At 42.2% G+C, this 19,711-nt stretch overlaps 1 protein-coding gene across 1 annotated transcript in view; it reads right to left on the bottom strand.

Moving 5' to 3' along the window:
• Positions 1–1,962: 1,962 nt before the first annotated feature.
• bard1 (BRCA1 associated RING domain 1) overlaps positions 1,963–19,711 on the bottom strand; it is a 19,123-nt gene continuing 1,374 nt past the window's right edge. Inside the window, exons 3-11 of the mRNA XM_053878135.1 lie at positions 19,140–19,288; positions 17,944–18,920; positions 17,222–17,302; positions 13,982–14,154; positions 9,749–9,881; positions 8,801–8,930; positions 6,922–7,014; positions 3,607–3,704; positions 1,963–2,362 (exon numbers count right to left, since the gene is read on the bottom strand). Of these exons, the coding sequence (XP_053734110.1) occupies positions 2,027–2,362; positions 3,607–3,704; positions 6,922–7,014; positions 8,801–8,930; positions 9,749–9,881; positions 13,982–14,154; positions 17,222–17,302; positions 17,944–18,920; positions 19,140–19,288 (2,170 nt within the window). The 3' untranslated portion in view covers positions 1,963–2,026. The remainder of the gene's footprint in view (positions 2,363–3,606; positions 3,705–6,921; positions 7,015–8,800; positions 8,931–9,748; positions 9,882–13,981; positions 14,155–17,221; positions 17,303–17,943; positions 18,921–19,139; positions 19,289–19,711) is intronic.

Here is a 19,711-nt window from a genome sequence, read left to right as displayed (position 1 = left end):
GGCCTAATTCCACTGAAAATGGCGTGAGGGGAGTTGGGCAGCAGGAGCCCACCCAAACTGACCCGCTGCTGCTGGAAGGTCACACGCACACATACAAAAGTAAAGTTCATATCTGGCGAATTGACAGCACAATTCAATTCTTGTTTTTCCAATTCTTCATCCGGGGTCCGAACGTCGATCCCCCGGAGACACTCATTCACCAACTAGATCCTTATCTTTCCTTGTGAAAAGCCACGCCGATCCTGGACACCGCACATTAAGACATTGCAACTGTGAGCTCATCGATTTCGGTTCGACACAGAAAAACTGCAGCTGCTGACTGCACTGGAAACACATGGAACTGTATTTTCAATCACAGTTTTCTTACAATGCAGAGTTGCAAAAAGCTTTTATATTTATGGTTGATTTTATTATTTATTTTATTTCAGTCATAAATTATCATTTCTTTATATCTTCCTCAATAATATTTACCATCTTACCATACCAATAACATTTTTAAACCCTGACTTGAAAACAGGTAAAAAAAGTTTTCAAATTTTAATCAGAATTTATTCATACATTGTTTATTTATATTAACTACTCTTTTGTTGGCGCTTGAAAGGCTTGCTCCATTCAAACGCTGATGATCACTGTGATCTCTGCAACTTCATCTAAGCCAGTCCTTCTCAAATAGTGGGGTGGGCCCCCCTGGGGGGCGCATGTGACCTTGGGGAACATACTTATTTACTGAACCAGAATGACCAGTAAGTGTAATTGCACATCCACTCGTGATTTTTTTTTTTTTTCAGGCAAATTGATGGACTTTAAGTCGTTTCTGCTACAGACAAAAACAATGTTGATAAAGTTATTCTTTATTGGAAGTTGATCTATAGTACTTTCTTTAGGATACCACGTTATGCAGAGGTGTACTTAAAGCAATTTTATAGAGAAATGATACCATTTACAGAGGCGGAGCGTTTCGGGGGCTATGTTCAACAACTAATCCACAACACTCAAGAATGTGTTTCCTTCACTGAAAACCACAATTCTTCAGGAACAAGCGTTGTTAAGTTGTAATTTGAGTGCTGAATACACCACCAGTCGAAGACCTGCTGTACTTCAACAATGTTTTTTAATGGTGAAATTATTAGTTTCCGCCAGATCCAGATTGTTTTAAAAATTACAAGCATATTTGGAGTTCATACTTGGACCACAGGTCCGAGTGGATGGGTCGCCCTTGACACAACCAGATTCAGATGAAAAGGTGTGCGAGAGATTAAAAAAAATGATGCTGTGTCATCGTCCTTGGGGACAGATTTCTGCTTGTGAAGAGTGGGACTTTGCAGCGGCAGAAGAGGCTCATTGGTATTGGAGGGTGGTTAGTGAGGCAGGTCGAACCATCAGATAAGGACTTTCACTCACAGCACGTAGACGACAGCTGATACTCCAGACCGGATCATACACAGTATCTGCCGCAACCTGCAGTCACCGAGTCAAATGTCTCCATTAGCGAACAGAGAGGAGCGACCGGAACATGGAGTGAAGCCCTGGTGGGTGGAATAACTTTCAAATGTTGACAGAAGCAGGGGAGAACTACTGTGGGGTAAAAGTGGGAAATGCACTGCTGTAACTTCAGAGTTGAAATGTGACTTGCAATAGAACACAAAGGAAAACTAATATTTGACATGAAGTTCTGTTTATCCAGGGAGAGCATCAAGATAAATTCATTATGAGTGGAGTAGACAACTCCACAACACGTTCCACAAGCTAATTTCCCTCAAGTTTCTGTTCAGAATTACGCAGTGGTATGGTTGAGCTAAACAGACCCCAGCTACCACACTACCAATAAGAGCAAGAGTGCAAACTTACCTGCTCCTGCGACAGTTTGCGTGATGTCATCTACCGCCACGTAAAACAGCAGTTGTTGTTGTTGTTGAAATGAAAGAGAAGACTCGGTTCTGAGGACATGATTTATTGCTCTGTGGTGGAAGGGTTAAAACATATTGAGTCATAGTGAAAGATAAGAAAGCATATTATACTGAAAGGCTTATGAGTCTGGCACTGGCAGTAGGCAGAAGGCAGTGATGCAGCTGATGATCCAGGAGGAAGGCGCCGACCACACCTTCCCGCGCCTGACCGCCACAGGCTTGTGCGGACCCTTAGGGTCAAAGATGATGTACTGGGTGCACAGTTCCTGGTCTGATCCCGGGAGCGCGTGGTACGCCGCCGCGTTCAGGGTCTGAGTCACGTCGCTGTCGGGTTTGGGTTGTCTCCTCAGCAGCTGGCCTCCTCCCTCTTGCAGCAGCCGGGTCAGCTCCTCTCTGGCGGGAGACTTGAAAGAGCCGAGCAGGAAGAAGAAGCAGCCGTCGAAGAGGGGCGGCAGCTACAGGAAGGTAGAGGTGTTTAACAAACCTCCCAGGCTCATGTTCAGCGAGACTTGACTTCCAAGAATTAAGGTGGACACGAAAGACGCATTTCGTGCTGCCTCAATCCCTTTGCTTGGGCATAAAGTACCATGCTGCTGCGATTTGCTGTGTGTTTTCATGTATGTAGAAAAGGGCCGCAGGATTGCTGGGTCTATTATAGCGCCTTGACATTGAATGAATTGAGGACTCAGGACTCCAGTTGGCGTATAACGCCAGCCAGGGAAATCAAATAATGACCACGATACTGTTGTCTCCAGGCAACAATGTTGGCTCACTCACCATCACAACAAGCTCAAAGTGCTGCTCTTCCTTCAGCGAACAGACGGGAAACAGTTTGAATGAAAGAGGGAGCCGTTAACGGGCAATGGCGAAAAAAAATAAATACATAAAGTCCTTGGATCATCTTTTCTATCTGTTTGTATTTGTTCACTCGCAGCAGTGGAGCCAGCTGGATTCTGGATTCATTTCTGCTGCGATAGATGCTCAAGTGAAGGGATGAATCTGGGCAAGCCATTAGCAACAAGGGCAGTTAGTGTTGGTATTAACACACATTACACCTACTCTCTTTGTTACGTTGCTTTTCAGTGAATCACCACAAACCAAGACTCAACAGGGATTTGCTTGGTGCCTTTGAGTTGAAATCAGCCTGCGGTGTATGTACGTGAGATCATTGTAATGTTCATTCGTCATGAGAGGATTATGCAGTATTTGGCATTTAGATCAAGTAGCCTGTTCCAATTCAACATTTGTACAATTCATTTGCATTTTAAAAGCTCAATCTACAGGAAAAAAAATCACGAACGAAAAGACATTTATGCAATTGACCTTTCATTTAGCATATTCCTGTCAATTTTACCAGCACTTGAAAGTGCAATAAAGACAAGCCATATCAATGAAATTTCTATTTTAAATTGAGATTTTATGGCAAATTTACTATTCACTATGTCATTGAGCTTTACTTATTCAGAAACTGCCTTTAGAAACTCAATTAATGTGAAGAAAAGCAGTGTAATTAAATGGTATAAAATAGAAAGAATTTCTTCTGTGTGGTATGAGCATTAAAATATATATATTTTTTAATTTGCCCATTTACGACTGGTGGTTCATTTCAAATAAAGCTGTTTTTACTTATTGGTGCACATTCATTTGAGATCAATTTTGATCTCAAGCACCTAATTCTGAAGCACTTCTTTGTACTTACCAAACTGCATTTGTTCATGCGGCTGCGCTGGGGTCCGTCTCCTGCTTCATGCTCACTCTCCGGCTCCCACTTTCCCGCCTGCAGACACGCCTCCACCCCTGCAGCAGCAGAGAGAGAGAGAGAGCAGCCGCGAGAGCAAGTGCTTGTTAAATATGTGACAAGGTAAGTGTAAACACAGAGTGGGCAGGTCTTGAAGAGTCGGCGATGTGCAGCTGATGATGTAGAAGTGTGCCCACAGGCGGGTGGGTGGAACGGTGATGCGCTCCGTCTCACCGTCTCAGTGAACGCTATTCGAACCTCTCTTTTATGTTCCCAGTTTACTGAATTGAGCAGTTTAAGTGGAAGCAGCAAATCCCAGCTCAGTTACTAAATTGGCTGCTTTTTAAAATTGAATTTCTAACGATATCACGCTCTGAATCAGCGCTGATACTTCACTTGTTTTGGTGATCAGATGAGACCAGTAGAGAAAGTTCAGAGCACAGAGGAGAGGCTTGAGGGAGCTGGGGATGAATCACAGTGAAATACTGTGAGGCGCTGTACATAAACAGCTGGCCTTGGAAGTGTAATGACAAGACTAGATCCCATCATGTCATGCATTCATCTTCTTGAAAAACAGCCTATTTCCCCCAAATTATTAAAAAGCATCCAATGAACTTCTTATTTTACATGTGTTTAAAATTAAATGCTGTAAGAGACACTTGAGAAAAGGCACAAACAAACGACCATGAAGCTTCAAAACTGCAATTTTGAGGGACAGCATGATCCTCTTCTATGAAACGGATATTATAACAGGACATTCAGAGTACAAATGGCTATATCAGAATGTCAGCTCATGTGAAGAAGCGTGGAGACTAGTGTTCCACCAATCACTCTATTTAAAAAGTCAGTATTCAAATCCTGTTCATCAACTAATGGACTGTCTCTGTCAAAAATACAAAACATAATCCATCACCAGAAACACTCGACATTCATTGTTCATTTCCCTGAATCCTGCTAATGTTTTTGGTTTTACTTTCCTTGGTTCTTAATGTTATTGTTTTGGTGTTCTCCAATTCCCTAATCTCATTCTGGCAGCATGATTAAACTAAAAGCTCAAATAACTAAAACAAATTGATGGTTATTGTTGGGTACTGAAATTTTATTTCCCTCTCGTCATCTATTAGTGTCACTGTTCTTGGTCAGTTTTTCCCAAGAGGTCCAATGTTTTCAGCCAGAATTTGGCAAAGTCCTCTTGTCACAGACCACATGAATATCTGGAAATTTAAAAGACAAAACCCGTAATACTGTTTCTCATTTGCTCTTCCATCCTGATGCTGCAGGTCTTAGTTTGAAAAAGCAGCACTCACTCCCCTCCAGGTGGCACAGTTGCCCGTAGGACGAAACCTATTTCGAAAAAATCGGGGCAGGAAATGGGCGAGGAGGAAGATATATTTAAAGCGGATGAATATGTATGCTTTTCTTCCCTGAGCTTCTTACATTCAGGAGGTGGTTTGTCCTACTTAACATGAAGCAGGGAGGAGAAGCTTGTCTCGTCGCAGAAAACCGTTGCACCAGATTTTGGCAGAAAGGAAATAATTTGCTTTAACAGGAAGATAATCAGTGGCTGTAAATCACATTGCTGACGTTCGGAATCTTGTTAGAGGCTTACCAGCACGTTGTTTAGCAAAATGTGCCATGTTTACACAACATTGTTTGGAAAGATGCAAAGAGAATTGAACGTTCTGAAGCCTGATTAACAGTCTTTAAAAGGTTGTCCCATAAATCCATTTTAGCAGACGGAGCGTGAAAAGCCTGGACAGAGTGATGGTTGTATTTTGAAACGTGAACAGGAGATGAGCATCAGTGAGTTTACCTGAACAGCAAGACAATGTCGGGAGAAAAACGGTGAAACACAAACAAGAAAATTCAACCAACAAGATGAGAGATGATCTTTCTTCATGAACCCTGTTTACAGGACTTACTGCGTTGTTCAACCGAAAATGGCCTGCTTGAGGGTAGATGTTTGTAGTCAATAAACATCAATTTGCTCCATGAAATATTTTTGGTTCTGAACACCAGAAGACTCGTATTATAAAGTAGAGTAATCTCACAATTATTGTTACATTGTAGAAACCCCCGGTATTTGAGCCACTCAGTAGACCCAGTATATTGCAGTTATATAGCTATAAAGTCACCGTGGTGTGTTAAGAGTGATTGACAACAGGAGAGCGAAGCCCTGTGTCAGCTAACAACACTGCTAAGCTAACGCTGATATTGTTGAGAATTGATTCATTGTATTGTGTGTACAGCGATCACTTGAAGGAGACTAGGTTGATAAATGGATACAATGATAAAGGCACTGAGAATACTGGACAGCTTTGCTCGGAATGTCTCACCTCATCCATAGTTAGTTTGCTTATGGGCAGCATGACAAAATGAAAAGTCTGCCTAGTTGAATTTCCCCACTGTGGGGATAATAAAGGACATCATTTTACTTATACCAGTAAGACAAATCTGTGCTGTGCTGAGTTTGCAAGAACGGTGCTGTCGTCTTTCTTTCCAAAGCTCTTGATTAAGACATGGGAGAATGAATTCCAAAATCCAAATCATATGCCATTCAGCCATCTTCAAACGAAATGGAAGAGACAAATATTCAACGACTGATCAGTCGCAGCGGCCAAAGAAAAGGTGAGGCGATCACACAATGACAGAAACAGATAGGCCTGTCAGGGTGATTGTCATGAGGCAGACCAGCCGTGTCAACTGCTCCACCGAGAAAAGGAGAAAGGGTTCCCAGCACACAACGGCGAATGCGGTGACAAAAAGAGGCACGTAACACAAAAAAAAACTTGAAACATGGGCTCACGGGTGGAGACTGACAGCTTTGCTGACAAAAAAGGTGCAGTAAAAGAGATGTCGGTGGGTACAGCAGCCAAGGGCACACAGAGCAGCAAGGGAAAGTCTGTGACAGCAACTTTCCTTTGAGCTGGATTCCTTGAACAGGTTTGTTTACTCTCTGCCACAGAAACTGCCTGAGGACATCAAAAAAATTTAACAAGTGGCTAAATCAAAAGTCTTAGCAGTCTGTTAAGGCCTGAGCTTAATCCCTGTCTGTTAGGGGCGCATCCAAATCCTCAGTATTTTATCTACTCCTTAGTGCCTTGTTTAATAATTCAAAGCGAGGCTTTTTGAGGCCAAGGGAGAGTGGCACGGCTTGTAACAACAAACTTACAGGAATGAATGTTTCCTAGTTTGTTGAAGCGTTGAATAAAAAGTTGGATTTATGCAAATATGCATTTGGATTCCCCAAGATGTTGTGGTAGGTTCAGTACTTACAGCTGAACTTTACAATCCAGCAGCCGGCAAGAAGCCCCAGCAGGGTGGAGATGGTTGTTGGCATGGGACCCTCCGGCACAATCACATGGCTCACTGGAACACACACAGACAATCGCATGAACAGATAGAAAACTGACCAAGACATCACTTGGCAGCGTCGTGCATGTACAGGTAAATACACAATGTAGCAATGTTCTCCAGTTAATAAGAGCCACAGAAGTCACAAGAAAAATGCAATAGTTTTGATTTGTGTTGAGAGGAGTTTGACATTGTGGCATCACTTTTTCAAAATGAGCCAGACAACCTGCGTTACAAAGTACAGTTTAATTAAAGTAATATTTTACTGGGAACTTTCTAATCACGACCTTCTGTACGAGAATTGAGGAGGCAGCAGTGAGGATTAATGTGTGGCAGCAAGCACCTGTTCCTTTTTATGTTCATGTCAAGCCGTTTTGATCAAACGTAAAACAACTGAAGCCGCTTTGAAACACTAATAAAAAGGCCAATAACCTGCCATTTTAATTAGGTGCTTTGAAAATAATAAGAAAGGACTCATTAAAATGTAAACAGCTCTTATTGCCTCTTTATTCAACAAGTGAAAAATTAACTTAATTACTCCTGCAGGGCAAAATATGCCCACTTGCTAGACGGACCGTGGACCGCGTTGCCTCGAGTCCAACCGCTTCATGAAAAGTAGGAGCTTTCGCCCTCGCGGTGGAAAGGCAGAGCCGTGAGAGATGTTTTATTTAAACGCTTGTCACCGCAACAACACTTACAGACTCTGTGAGGAATAATTCAAATTAATTTTGCATGCTGAGTCCTTCATTGTCAGAGGGAGAAGGAGCTGCAGGGTCCGTAATCCAGTTTGAAAATCACTTGTTACTTCTGAGCAATAGATAATAGAAGTACATGCTTTCTCACGTTTGGTAGTCCGTCCACCTTTATGTAAACCCAAATCAGTTTTCACAGCAACATCATTCCTTCATCATCACAGGCACATTATACTTATGCTTCGCAATGTCTTCACTACCTCACCATAGATCTTGAGTGATATCTTAGAAAATGAGTCCTCAGAGGGAAATGACAAGTTCCTGGCCTCTGACACGTGGGATAAACTTGCACAGAGCGCTCAGCACAAAGCCACCAGAGGAGTGCAATCATATTCCTTTCTGTCAAATCTTACTGAAATCTGAAGGTAAAAACACTATGATTTTCCATCCTGCAATACTCCAGAATGCCTTGGACAACAAAAGCAAACCACAGGAAGCAACTTTTGTTCTTAAGCCTATTGTATCCCGGTGACACTGAAAATTTGAGCTCACTTGTAGTTGGGGAAAAAAAAAGAGTTTAACCTAGCTCACAGTTCATTGTTCAACATCTTTGGGAACAGAAAGCAAAGTTAATTGATCCCGTTTTCTGTTCTCAAATAGATTTGTTTGGGCTCCATTTCTATCAGTTTCCACATTTTTTTATTAACTATGATGTGGACAGTGATATTTCTCAGGTAATATTGACAGTCAAGTTAAAGTTTAATAACTGTTTCTTTGATAATAATATCTAAAATACCTCTAATGAAATCCCATCAGGAAGAGAACCAATGATAAGCATTACTTAGTCAAAACAAATCAAATGCATGTGAACTGTTGGTAAGCTGTAAATCAATCATTTTGATTTTTTTTTAACTATATTTCAAGGAGTGGTGCCACAGATCTGAGCAAAAAGACCTAGACTTCTGATGAGCGGGTAAATTCTTTGTTCCTCTACACTGTGAAACGTAGCAGTCCAGGCTTCCAAACTATATACATACATTATTGCTGTGCTGCCAGAAGAAAAGTTTGAGTCCTCCAAGGAGTTTGCTGCGGCACGGCGCCAACATTACCTGAGCCAGAAAATGTGTCGGCCGTCCGTCCCTCCAACAGTTGGCCCAGTTTGGCCAGTTGACCCCGCTCTGTCTGCGACAGCTTGCTAGGCAGGAAGACAATCGCATCCCTCTTCACGCACTCGCCCACCTAAGGAAGTAGATAAAGCTTTACTTTTTCCTCAGACACATTCCACCTTTATAGTGATTTGAGTGTAATTGCTCCTAAAAAGTGAAGAAATGGGGAGATTATCTCAAAACTCAAGATAACTCATGTAATATATGAACAAGGATGCTGTGCTTGCCTTTTTAAACTTACTTCACAAAATGGAAACACTATCACTTGTAGTGAATTTAATTATCAAGTTATCTTGATATATGGAGGTTGCAGCACAGAGTCTCATGCACACACACACATAACTACCGTGAAACCTCAGTTATTTACCACTAAAGAGACAAAATACTTGATACTTATTGTATTGGGGTGTCATTAAGTAAATAAGTTTATCATTTACATTTCAGCTTAATCACACACAACAGCAAAGGTGTTTCAGCCACCTGGACCACCAGAATAAGGAGAACAATGGGAGCAGGAGATAAGCGAGTGTGTGGACTGAAAAAGAAAACAGTGAGCTCAAACGAAGCTTTTGCTCAAAGGCAAGGCGGCAGACGTACATGGATATACCTAGAGCTATAGATCTGAAAAAAAATAGCTTATGATTCTGGCTGTTCATGTTCGCCTAACACTTAGAGCTAGTTGTGACAGATGGCTTGAATTTTGATCCATTCCACATATTTGCCATCTCACAAAGATGATAAAGTGTTGCCTTGTATAAAAACGCCTTGTATGTTGCACCATCATTAAACTGGCCTAAAACATTGGGCACATTTAATCTACACTTCTCATTATACTAACCAGACAATTGCTATGAATGCCAAGAAAAACAAAAGCAGTTTAGAGGCACATACCAATGAGACACTTGTGACTGTGGTGTTTAGACTTGTATTATTGGGATCCCCATCATCTCTTGAGGCTTCATTAAAAATCTCCAGCATCTCTGGTGTAGCAGCATAATCCACAGCACGTTTGCCATGCAGGTTTCTGCAAATACAAAACACATACTGTACATTAAGCCTCTCGGAATGAAAATATGTCATGATTAGAAGCACCACGATGCAAACTAGGCCAGCAAGTCAAAAACCCAACTTAAAGCTAACTTCAAAATAAAGAAAAATAAAAGGGTTGGTCAGAAAAGAGAAGACTGTTTATAGAGTGTTAAAGCAGTAGCAATGTACTGAAGAGGCTTGGTGAAACAGTGTCCTCCTTTTCAGAGCTCAGTAGGTGGCGCACATAATAAAACAAAATAATGTTAGGTTTCAATGAAGCAGTTTTTCGAATCCAAGGATTTTAGAGCAGAGAGTGTCATCGAATGGGCTCTGAAAATGAGGACACGCCTCTTCGGCCCATCATAAAGCAGCCTAAAAAACTGGGACAGTAGATGAATATAGCTGGTTTAAAACTTCAACAGACCCAGAATTAATTCTGCACACCTTGATAAACTCTACAAAGAAGGCCACTTGGGAGTTCACTTGAAATTTGAAACATAGGACATAATCTTCAGACACTGATATCAAACACCTGAGCACGCTTCCAAGGGAGACACAAGGCTCCAATGACCACAAAAAGGGACTCTATTATTTTCCCCCAACTTCCATGAAGCGTTTCCTTCTCCGATTTCATCCAGTCGGAAAATAAACACCAGCCCACAGGTTTATTGGCTTTGAAACGACAAGAAATCGGTCAGGAAAAATACTGAAATAAAGAAGACTGAATTCACCTTGGGAGAAAAAAAGGGGCGTAAACAAGGCCCATTTGGAGCACTGAAGATGCAGGAAAACCCAGCATGTCTTCAGCAAGATTCACCGTCAGCAAAGATAACACCTGGGGGACAATTAATAGGTCCACTGGTCCATAAAATATTTCATTTGGATTCATACCTCAAGCCACGAACGCACTTTTTTCAGAAAATAAACAAACGTAGTACGTCCCCAACACCCAAATGAACCACCACAAGCTGGCTGGAGCATCTGCATGAGAAATGAATGTCGGCGAAGAAGTAACAAAGCGTGAAGCAGGTACGATATAAACAAACCGCATGAGAGGTTAAGAGATGTGAACAAAGAAAACCATCAGTAATAATAACATTTTATTTTTATTTTCAGACAAAAAAAATCTGTTAAACAACCCTAAAGCATGTAAGAGTAGATAGCGAGAGAAGAAGCCCTTTCTCTACAGTAAGTCAAACTTTTCATCCACCTCAGCAGTCTAAAAAAAAAAAAAAAAAAAACCTTGCAGGAAAGTCAAAAGTTCAATGATGGAAAGACATGATAAGCTACTGATGATTAGGCTGAGGGCTCAGGCCTGAATGCATATTTAATTAGAAGGTTCTTTAATCACTTTTATGTGTCCTACAATCCTTTCTGAGCTTGTCCTGGCTGCAGCTTCGACTCAATTATCCATTATATATTTGAAGTTCTGTAACTGACAGTTTTATATAAGATTTCTCCTTCAGCCCATCAGCAAAAGGAAGTTGCTATGGGTTGAAAAGGAGAGAAGCCTGTCAAAAGACAGATATTGACCATCAAAACAGATGCAATATGTCTTTTTTCAGTGGATTTCACGATGATCAGAGTTTAAAATGTGGCATGTGGTTGGCTTGAAAACAAAAAAAACAACTGGATCTCCCATTCCATATCTAGTTGTGTAAGGGTCAACAGCCACTTCATTATAGTGTTTTGCAAATTTCAACTCTTTTCAGTAATCCCTATCAGGAGTCAACCGAGTCAACGTTCCCGCCATCTTAATCTAGCTGGCTCTGCCCATCATCCTGAAGTCGTCATTTACATCCCATAATCTCACTGTTTGCCTTACAATCCTCCTCTCCATGTGGCCAAACCACCTGAGTCTGACCTTTCTAACTTATCTCCAAACATCTCCGCATCAGCTGCCATGCTTCCACTTCAGAAACAATTGAACCACTCTCCCACCTCCACATGCTAATGTCCTCCTGTCTAGTGAGAATGATTCACTCGTCTCTTTGCCATCAACAGCTGCTCTTAAGGACCAATCTTGATGAAAATCCTGAAACAGGACCGTGAATATTACGGGCCTGTCTTTCACCTCACTTCATGGCCCAGTTCCTCCCAGCTAGGCTTGACTGATGTTTGGAAAACTAGGACACATCATCTACAAGGGAATGCAGTTTTTGGGAGCACAACAAATTGGAGAAACATCAACACAATAAACAAACTACAAGACTAGAGCTTTACGGGTGATGACTGAAAATGGCCACTGTATCCTACAGCAGACCCTAAACAAGGATGCAGTGAGATGTACACCTTAGGGGAAGGGAGACGCCATAAGAACCTACTCGAGAACTCAACATTTTCAGTCTGAAAGAGGTTAATGACGAATACAAGTAGCCTGGAAAATGAATTGGTGTCCTAGAACTGCGCAGATCACCGTTCATATATTTCAGCAAAACCATAAAATCTAGCACACAAGAGTGGAAAGTATTTGATGTGAACAGTGGTGGCATTGCCCTTTGAACTTTGTCCTCTTAAAAACTCCCTTCAAGCTTTTCAGCAACTTATCTAGCACATTATAGAGTGGACTGACAGGTGCAGGACAAGGCCAAAAACAATGAAAAATACAGTCTAGGTCTATAAACCCGTGGGAGCTAATGAATAGCTGCAAAACCAGCATTCACAAAAGCCAAAGTTGTGTGCCAATCATTCCATTAGAGATTGGATTGGCAGATTTGCATTCGTGTCTGTGGCGAGGGTCAGGGAAAGCCAACATCAATCTTCAGAACGCCATGGGTGACTTTTCAGCTTTTGCCTCGTTGTATTCCTCTCGCAGACAAGAGGCAAGGTAGCTAATGACAGCCAAGAATGACAACCCATCAAAGTTATGACACAATTAAAGTCAGGATGGGGGAAGACGGAATACTAGGACCAGAAGTGATGACGACGACGCAATCCAGTAACACAAAGTGACCCTAATTAAGAACTATTGATCATCATCTGGAGCCATTTAGCATCCTCTGTCTCACTGCCGCACTGAAGACAGTGTGGTCGAAACGCTGATTCAGCAGCAAGTCGGCAACCACAAATAAGCAGCAATCCATTCTCTTAGATTAATACTCTTGCTAACTGGAGTTATGGGCAGGGTCTAACAGCAAACAGTGAAATGCCTTTTGAAATAAATTTAGAAAAATAACCATAAAAAGATTGCACTGAGTCAGCCCTAATAAGATAAGCAATAATATCCATTACTATTTCAACTTGTTTTTCCTTTCACTTTCAATTCCTTCTTTCATTGTGAGAAAATATTTTGAAATAAGTTTTCTTATCCTCCCTCTTGATTCTTCCTAGACATCACCATTTCACACCAGAGAACGGGCAGCGCCAGTGAGGCAGAGAACCTCTGTGGTTAAAGAAACCTTGTCTTAAGCAGCACTTGGAAGCCGGAGTCTTAAGGTCAGCACTGCTTCAAAGAGTGCTAAACCTCAAACACTTTAGTTGATGGTGAAGGTCGAATACGCGACCGATGGGTATTAAGGACAGCAAATCCCACGCGACTTCAAAGATGCTACCTTGAGCTTGGGCTGCTTTGCAAAGGGAGTGGAGTGAGTGCGGAAAAAGCTAATGGTAACCATGAAAAAAGACAAAAATAAATATGCACCGCAAAAGAGGAGTAGCAGCCATCTTAAATGAATTTACAGACACAATCAAACAACCCACTTCAGCATAGCTACAGGGATTGATAATATCTTAAGGCATGTCATTGCGGATGTGTTTCACAGAAGTCTAGAAAAATACAAATCGGATACAAGCTGGTGTGGTGAAAACCTTCTTCAGACAGAGGTTGAGAGTTGATATGAGTATTCTTGAAAGGACAACAACCTATTTCAGGAGAAGGAGCAGAGCACAACCTAAATCTACTGAAGTCAGGGGGTTACTGCAACAGTATGTGGTGAGGGGCTCTTTATTAAGGGAAATTCAGTCCCCAAGTTGTATCTGGGTAATCCACTACAAATCAAATTTCTTGAGGGGGAAGGCATCAGTGCATTAAGACAGAAGGACGAGTCTAATCCAAAAAAAGTGGAACATTTTTACGACTGTCCTAAGAATACTTACAGTACATTCTGGGAGGCTCCCAGTCGAAGCAGCACTTTTACAATAGCCACGTGGCCGTTTCTGACAGCATCGTGAAGTGGAGAGTCATTTTCGTAGCCTGGTGTGTTCAGCAAAGCTCCTCTCAACACCAGTTCCTCCACAACAGGCAGGTGACCCAGGTTGCAGGCCTCATGCTGGAGCAGAAATAAACCATTATTAGACACCAATAAACCAGTATATACTGTTCAGCAGTTCATTCAGTTAACCTTCCACAAACATAAGCGCATGAAAAAAAAATCAGGATCCCAGTGATATTAAGAAGGCTGCTGTGTTTCAAAGAAAGCAGTTCAGCTCAGTTTTCCTGGGTGGGATGGAAAGAAAAGAGGCCTGTCAAGAAGGATAATGACCATCAAAACAAAAGCGATGGGGGTGTTGTTTTTTTTAAACACACTGCTTTGTGGATTTCAGAATGATCCGTGTTAAATTTAGTGGCATGCAGTTCGCGCAGGCAAAAAAAAAACAGCCTACAGAAATTGAAAGTGAAAAAAGACGACTGGTGAGATGTAAAATATATATATATATATATTAGATCAGCTCAATTTTAGCTCACAGGGCTATTTGTAACTTATTTACATGGCAACGGCTGGAAAGTACATATATGTATTTGTTATATTTCTTATTTATGGTACTCAAGGAATTTATAGATTTAGTGACAGTGAGAGTAGTACAAGCAACATTCTAGGGAAAGGATTTAGAGAAGTTATAACTGAATATGCATTTCTCCCTTTGCGCTTAATAAGTTAATGAATGTTTTTTTGTTTTTCTGCTAGTGATCCACAGCAGGAAACACAACGAAGAACGTTGGCTTCTACTTAGTTAAGTAAAACAGACAGAAAAGAACAACCCATGCAGGCATCTGTGTTTTTAAACATGGTGAGAATATCTGAGTAAAACTTGACCCTGGCAGGGGATTCAGTTAATGGTCATTTTCCTGCATGTTGGCCATGAGTCAAGTGTTACTGAGCGTCTGCGTCTACCTCTTCAGGCGCATGATTAAGTTCAGTGTGTGGGTGACTTTTCTTTGCTTTCTTTACTGTCCCTTTCCAAGATGAACTGGCGCTGCGACCATTTTGCTACTGCTTTCTTGAGTGTTATTAAGACTCGAAAATAAAAAAAGGAAGTGGATCAAATTTTAAACTGGTGAAAAGAAGACAGACATAAAAAAGTCAGAACAATATCTTAAATATTTACCAAGCGTCAGTCCAAAATAAATCAAGAGCGAAGCCTTTTCATCTTAATTAAACCCAAGGAGGAATGGCTTTGGCAGACGGATTGAGAACGGGGAAGTTGAATTTATCATACTCAACAGTGACAGATGCGTTGCATGGGGTGATGTACCGAGGACATGATAAACAACAAGTGCAGAATGTCAAAAACCAGCTTGGTATTCTCACACCTGTCTGTCTGACACTCACAGTGACTGTCAATTGGAAACAAAAAACCCTTCTGGCTGACAACAAGAAATCAGACTCCATGTCATGTCTCAGATTGGGGGGGATGTAGGGTGGGCAAATAACATGAACCACTTTTTTTACCAGCTTGACCAGCTGCCTGCCTCCAACCCCACCATGCTGCAGCCTCCACTGTGTGCTCCAAGTCCCACCAAACCCACTTCGCAACATCGCTGCCCCTCGTACCAGCGGGCACCTGACTCTCATCCAGGAAAGGAACCAGCTCAGGAAGATCAAGGCAAAGAAAGCAACAGGGTAAGACAGCATCACTTCCAGGCTTCTGAATCCTGTGCGGAACTGTCCAACACATGTCTCATCTGAAAACTGAAGACTGGTGCCTGAGAAACCACCTCTAGATCAATCCAGGTAAAACCAAGGAGCTGGTGGTGGACCTCTACAGGCGCCAACACTCTCCATCTGCACCATTGGACATCCTGGGTACTCATATTGAGAGGGTGGCATCATACACGTATCTGGGTGTTCACCTGAACAACAAGCTAAACTAGTCTAAAAACACAGATGCTCTTTTAAAAAAGGTCCTGGTCAGGAGACTGAGCTCCTTTGGGGTGCATGGGACTTTCCGGAGGACCTGCTATTACACTGTGGTGGCATCAGCCATTTTCTATGGAGTTGTCTGTTGGGCGGGCAGCATTACGGACAGGGACAGAAAGAGGCTGGGCAGACTGGTGAAGAGGGCCAGCTCAGTCCTGGGCTGCTCTTTGGACTCAGTGGTAGTGATGGCCAACCTGTCTCACCCCTCCAGGACACCCTGATGGCACTGGGCAGCATCTGCAGTGGCAGGCTGATCCAACCTCGCTGCACGACGGAGAGATTTTGACGCTCCTTTCAGCCCAGGTTGTAGTAAAATCCAATGGACAGATTGATGACCTTGGTGACTGTTAATGATTTGTTTATTAATTATGTACTTTACTTTTTTTATTTAATTTATTTTCTCTATATTTTATGATTATGTATTCTCTATTTACTCATCTTTAATTATATTTTATTGATGTTGTCCTGATTTGTTTACATATTATGGGTATTTATTTATTTGTCTTGTGTTGTTTGAGCTTTTTTTGCTGATGATTTGTGGACTTCTTTGATGTTTCTTGTGTGCCTTTAATGTCTTTGAGATGTGTCAGTGTCTTTGTTGTCATTGGCATCTGTGACAATCTAATCTAATGTTGTTCTAAACTCATAAAATCAGAATTCCATGTTTTATTTGATCACATTCAAGGTCTGATGGCCAGACTGGCTGGAACTCCAATGTATCTGTGTTCCAAGACTCATCATTCTTGTGGGCAGAATTTAATATGCTCCTGTTTGTTTGTATTTTAGGTGAAAGGGTGTCAAGCGCTTTCACTGTGTGCAGTTGCAGCAGTGTCTCAAAGAGGCTAACATGTCCTTGAGGTTGAATAAAGAAATGTGAATTTTTCAAAATACGTCTGAGATGTCCCAGAGCCTTCACACAGTATTGTAGTATGAGGATTTATTCACAGGGGAGCTCTAGTTTTATACAGGCCCACAAGATACCAAAATTGGGAGCCAAAATAAAATGGGCTGGGGGACATGTTGGGAGTGTCACGTTGGGATCGAATCGTTCCTGAAGAAAACAGCCACCTGAAGAGCTTCAATCTATTCAACAGGGAGTTGGTTGAATCTATAAATGTTTTGTAACAAGCGAAAATGAGCCTCCAGGAGACCCATGTGATTGAAATAGCAGAAGCACAGTTCTGTAAGAAGTACTGACCAGAGGTGTCCAGCCAGCATTGTCCTTCAGATTGGGGTCAGCACCTTGGTCCAACAGCTCCGTCACAGCCCCGACATCCCCCTGCAGGACACAGAAAGCGCAGCACAGGGTTTAGAACTACAGACCTGCAGTTGAAACACAAGCTGAGTGAGCCAAAACAAAGGCCCTGGCGTTTATCAATCATGCTCCTCTGGGGCCCATTGATTTCCTTGTCTAGGATCCAGAGGCGGATTACGGCTTTGTTTGCCAGGATTACAGTAAAACGTATAAGTCAACCAAGGTCAGAGTTGTAGGGAACACTACGCGCATCGGTAGGGGAAGCCGGAGAGAAACAATGAGGCGGTCGAAACATTTGCGAGCAAAACATTTGGATTTTCTCAATGCACTTACAGCGTAATACTGGCTTGAATATTTCAATTAATTTGCCTTGTCATTTAATATTTATATACTGCACTTTTTGTGTCTTGTAGAATTATATCTGATATGCACACAAAGATTGCAGTCATCATTTTCATTAAATTAGTATTAGTCAAAAGACAACATAGATTAAGATATACATTGATGTGGAAATATTGGATTTGAAGTATGAAAACCATATCAAATCTTGTTTTTCCCAACTTCCCCCACATCCATGTTTTGTGCCAGTGTGAATTGTGTCTAAATGAAACACAGGCGAGAGGTAGAAGAGACTGGAATGATGACTGATATGAAAAGACCTTGACCTTTATGGCAGCCAGATGCAGCAATGTCTCTCCTTTGTAGTTCTTCCTTGTGATAAGAGGGCTTCCGCTAAGCAGTCTGGCTGATGTTGATGGAGATGGCACCCCTGCAAGGGAAGAACTCTCTTCCATGTCGCCGTGCGGATCTTTACGCTTCTTCCCACATCCAGGACTTGTCACTGAGAGAAGATTGAGGACACTTGGGGACATGCGGCCCTGTGATATTCTCCTCTGAACAGGAGAGCTTCGTGACCTTTTCGGGGTAGTTTCCAATGCAGCGACCTTATCCTTCACTTTGGATCGTTTTGTGACATTCTGTGGTTTAGAAGTCCCCTTGGGTTTTTCTGCATCATCTGCGATGTCTTTTGGAGACGGTGTTTCACTCTGGACTGCACTTTCTGAGGTGCTCTGACAGAGCTGGGTTTGATTCTTCAGTGGACTCGTATCAAAGCCGGGATTTGGTGTCAGACTTCCCTGCTGAGGAAGGTCATCTGCCGCTGCCGGGCTTTGAAAGCAAACCCTCTTCCCTGACTTCTTTCCATCTTCAGCACAGGGCTGCGCCGCAGCAGGGTTAGCCTTCTGTCCAAATCCCCACTGCTTGTTTATGTCATCCAGATTCCTCTGAGTTGCCTGTACTCCGGTCGGCTTCTTTGCCTGCACCGGCTTCTTCCTGCGAGCGTAGTTCCGCTTCGCGGCAACCTTTTTCTTTTTGTTCTTGGTGTCTGCGTCGCCGCAACTTGGAGAAAGTTCAGAATCTTGAGATGAGCAGGTGAAGTTGAAAACAGAGAGGCTCTTGTTTTGTCTGGTTGAAGATTGTTGTTGCGGTGCGATAATTTCTTCAGAGTTGTCTGGCACATCTGCAGGCTTCTCCACCTTGCATCGGACCTTGCGGCTACGCGGGCTGAACCATATCTTAAAATTCTTTTTGTGTTTGAGAATAGCTCTTTCAGTTTGCATTGGGATTTCAGGTGCAGGGGACGCTGAAAAAGAAAAAACAAAAACAGTCGTTGCTTTGTTCCAATACGATTCGCCACATATCAGCTCTAAATAAAGACAGTAGACTCACTAAAAGCTTTAGTTTAAAACTCCCCAAGTGGAGGGTATCAGCAAGTGACAGTGGGGAGGAAAGGCTGCGATAGATTTTTAGCCAATAATTTGTTTAATGTGCTCTCTGGCAGCATAATATTGGCAACGTTCACCTGGTTGTTCGACCGGTTTCAGCAGGGACTCCAAACCAGTGAAGCGCTGAATGATACTGCTGAGCTGACGGTTGATTTGGATATCCTTCACCCACGCGGGACTGTGACAGACCGCGCAGCCATCGCCCGCCTGTGAGCCAGCACAGGACCTGAGTAATAAGAGTCACACAAATTACAAAAACATTGTCTGCTGGAATGCGATACGCACAGCTTTTTGAAGCACAGTGGTTTAGCACAACTGAGGGAAAATGATGACTTGGGATGATTAAAGAATTCATTCAAACTATAACAAAAAAATTAGATTTTCATTACACCACGTCACAACCTTTTTTGGTCATGGTTTACCTATTATGAGTCCGGCCACAAGCCACGTATTAGTGGAACTTTCTACTCCTTGGAGCAACATGAAGCATGCACCAATAGGGACTACAGGACTACTAACAACAGCTCCACTTTCTCTGGCACGTGAAGCCACTGCAAAAAGAGTTCCTCAAGGTGTAGGCATCACAAACAGAAAGAACATTAGCCAACATTTAACTTTGCCGGAGGAAAAACTACTGTTAGGAATAGAC

The sequence above is a fragment of the Synchiropus splendidus genome, chromosome 10, assembly GCF_027744825.2.
Source record: "Synchiropus splendidus isolate RoL2022-P1 chromosome 10, RoL_Sspl_1.0, whole genome shotgun sequence".
Lineage (NCBI taxonomy): Eukaryota > Metazoa > Chordata > Actinopteri > Syngnathiformes > Callionymidae > Synchiropus > Synchiropus splendidus.
This window is presented reverse-complemented; position numbering and strand designations above follow the sequence as displayed.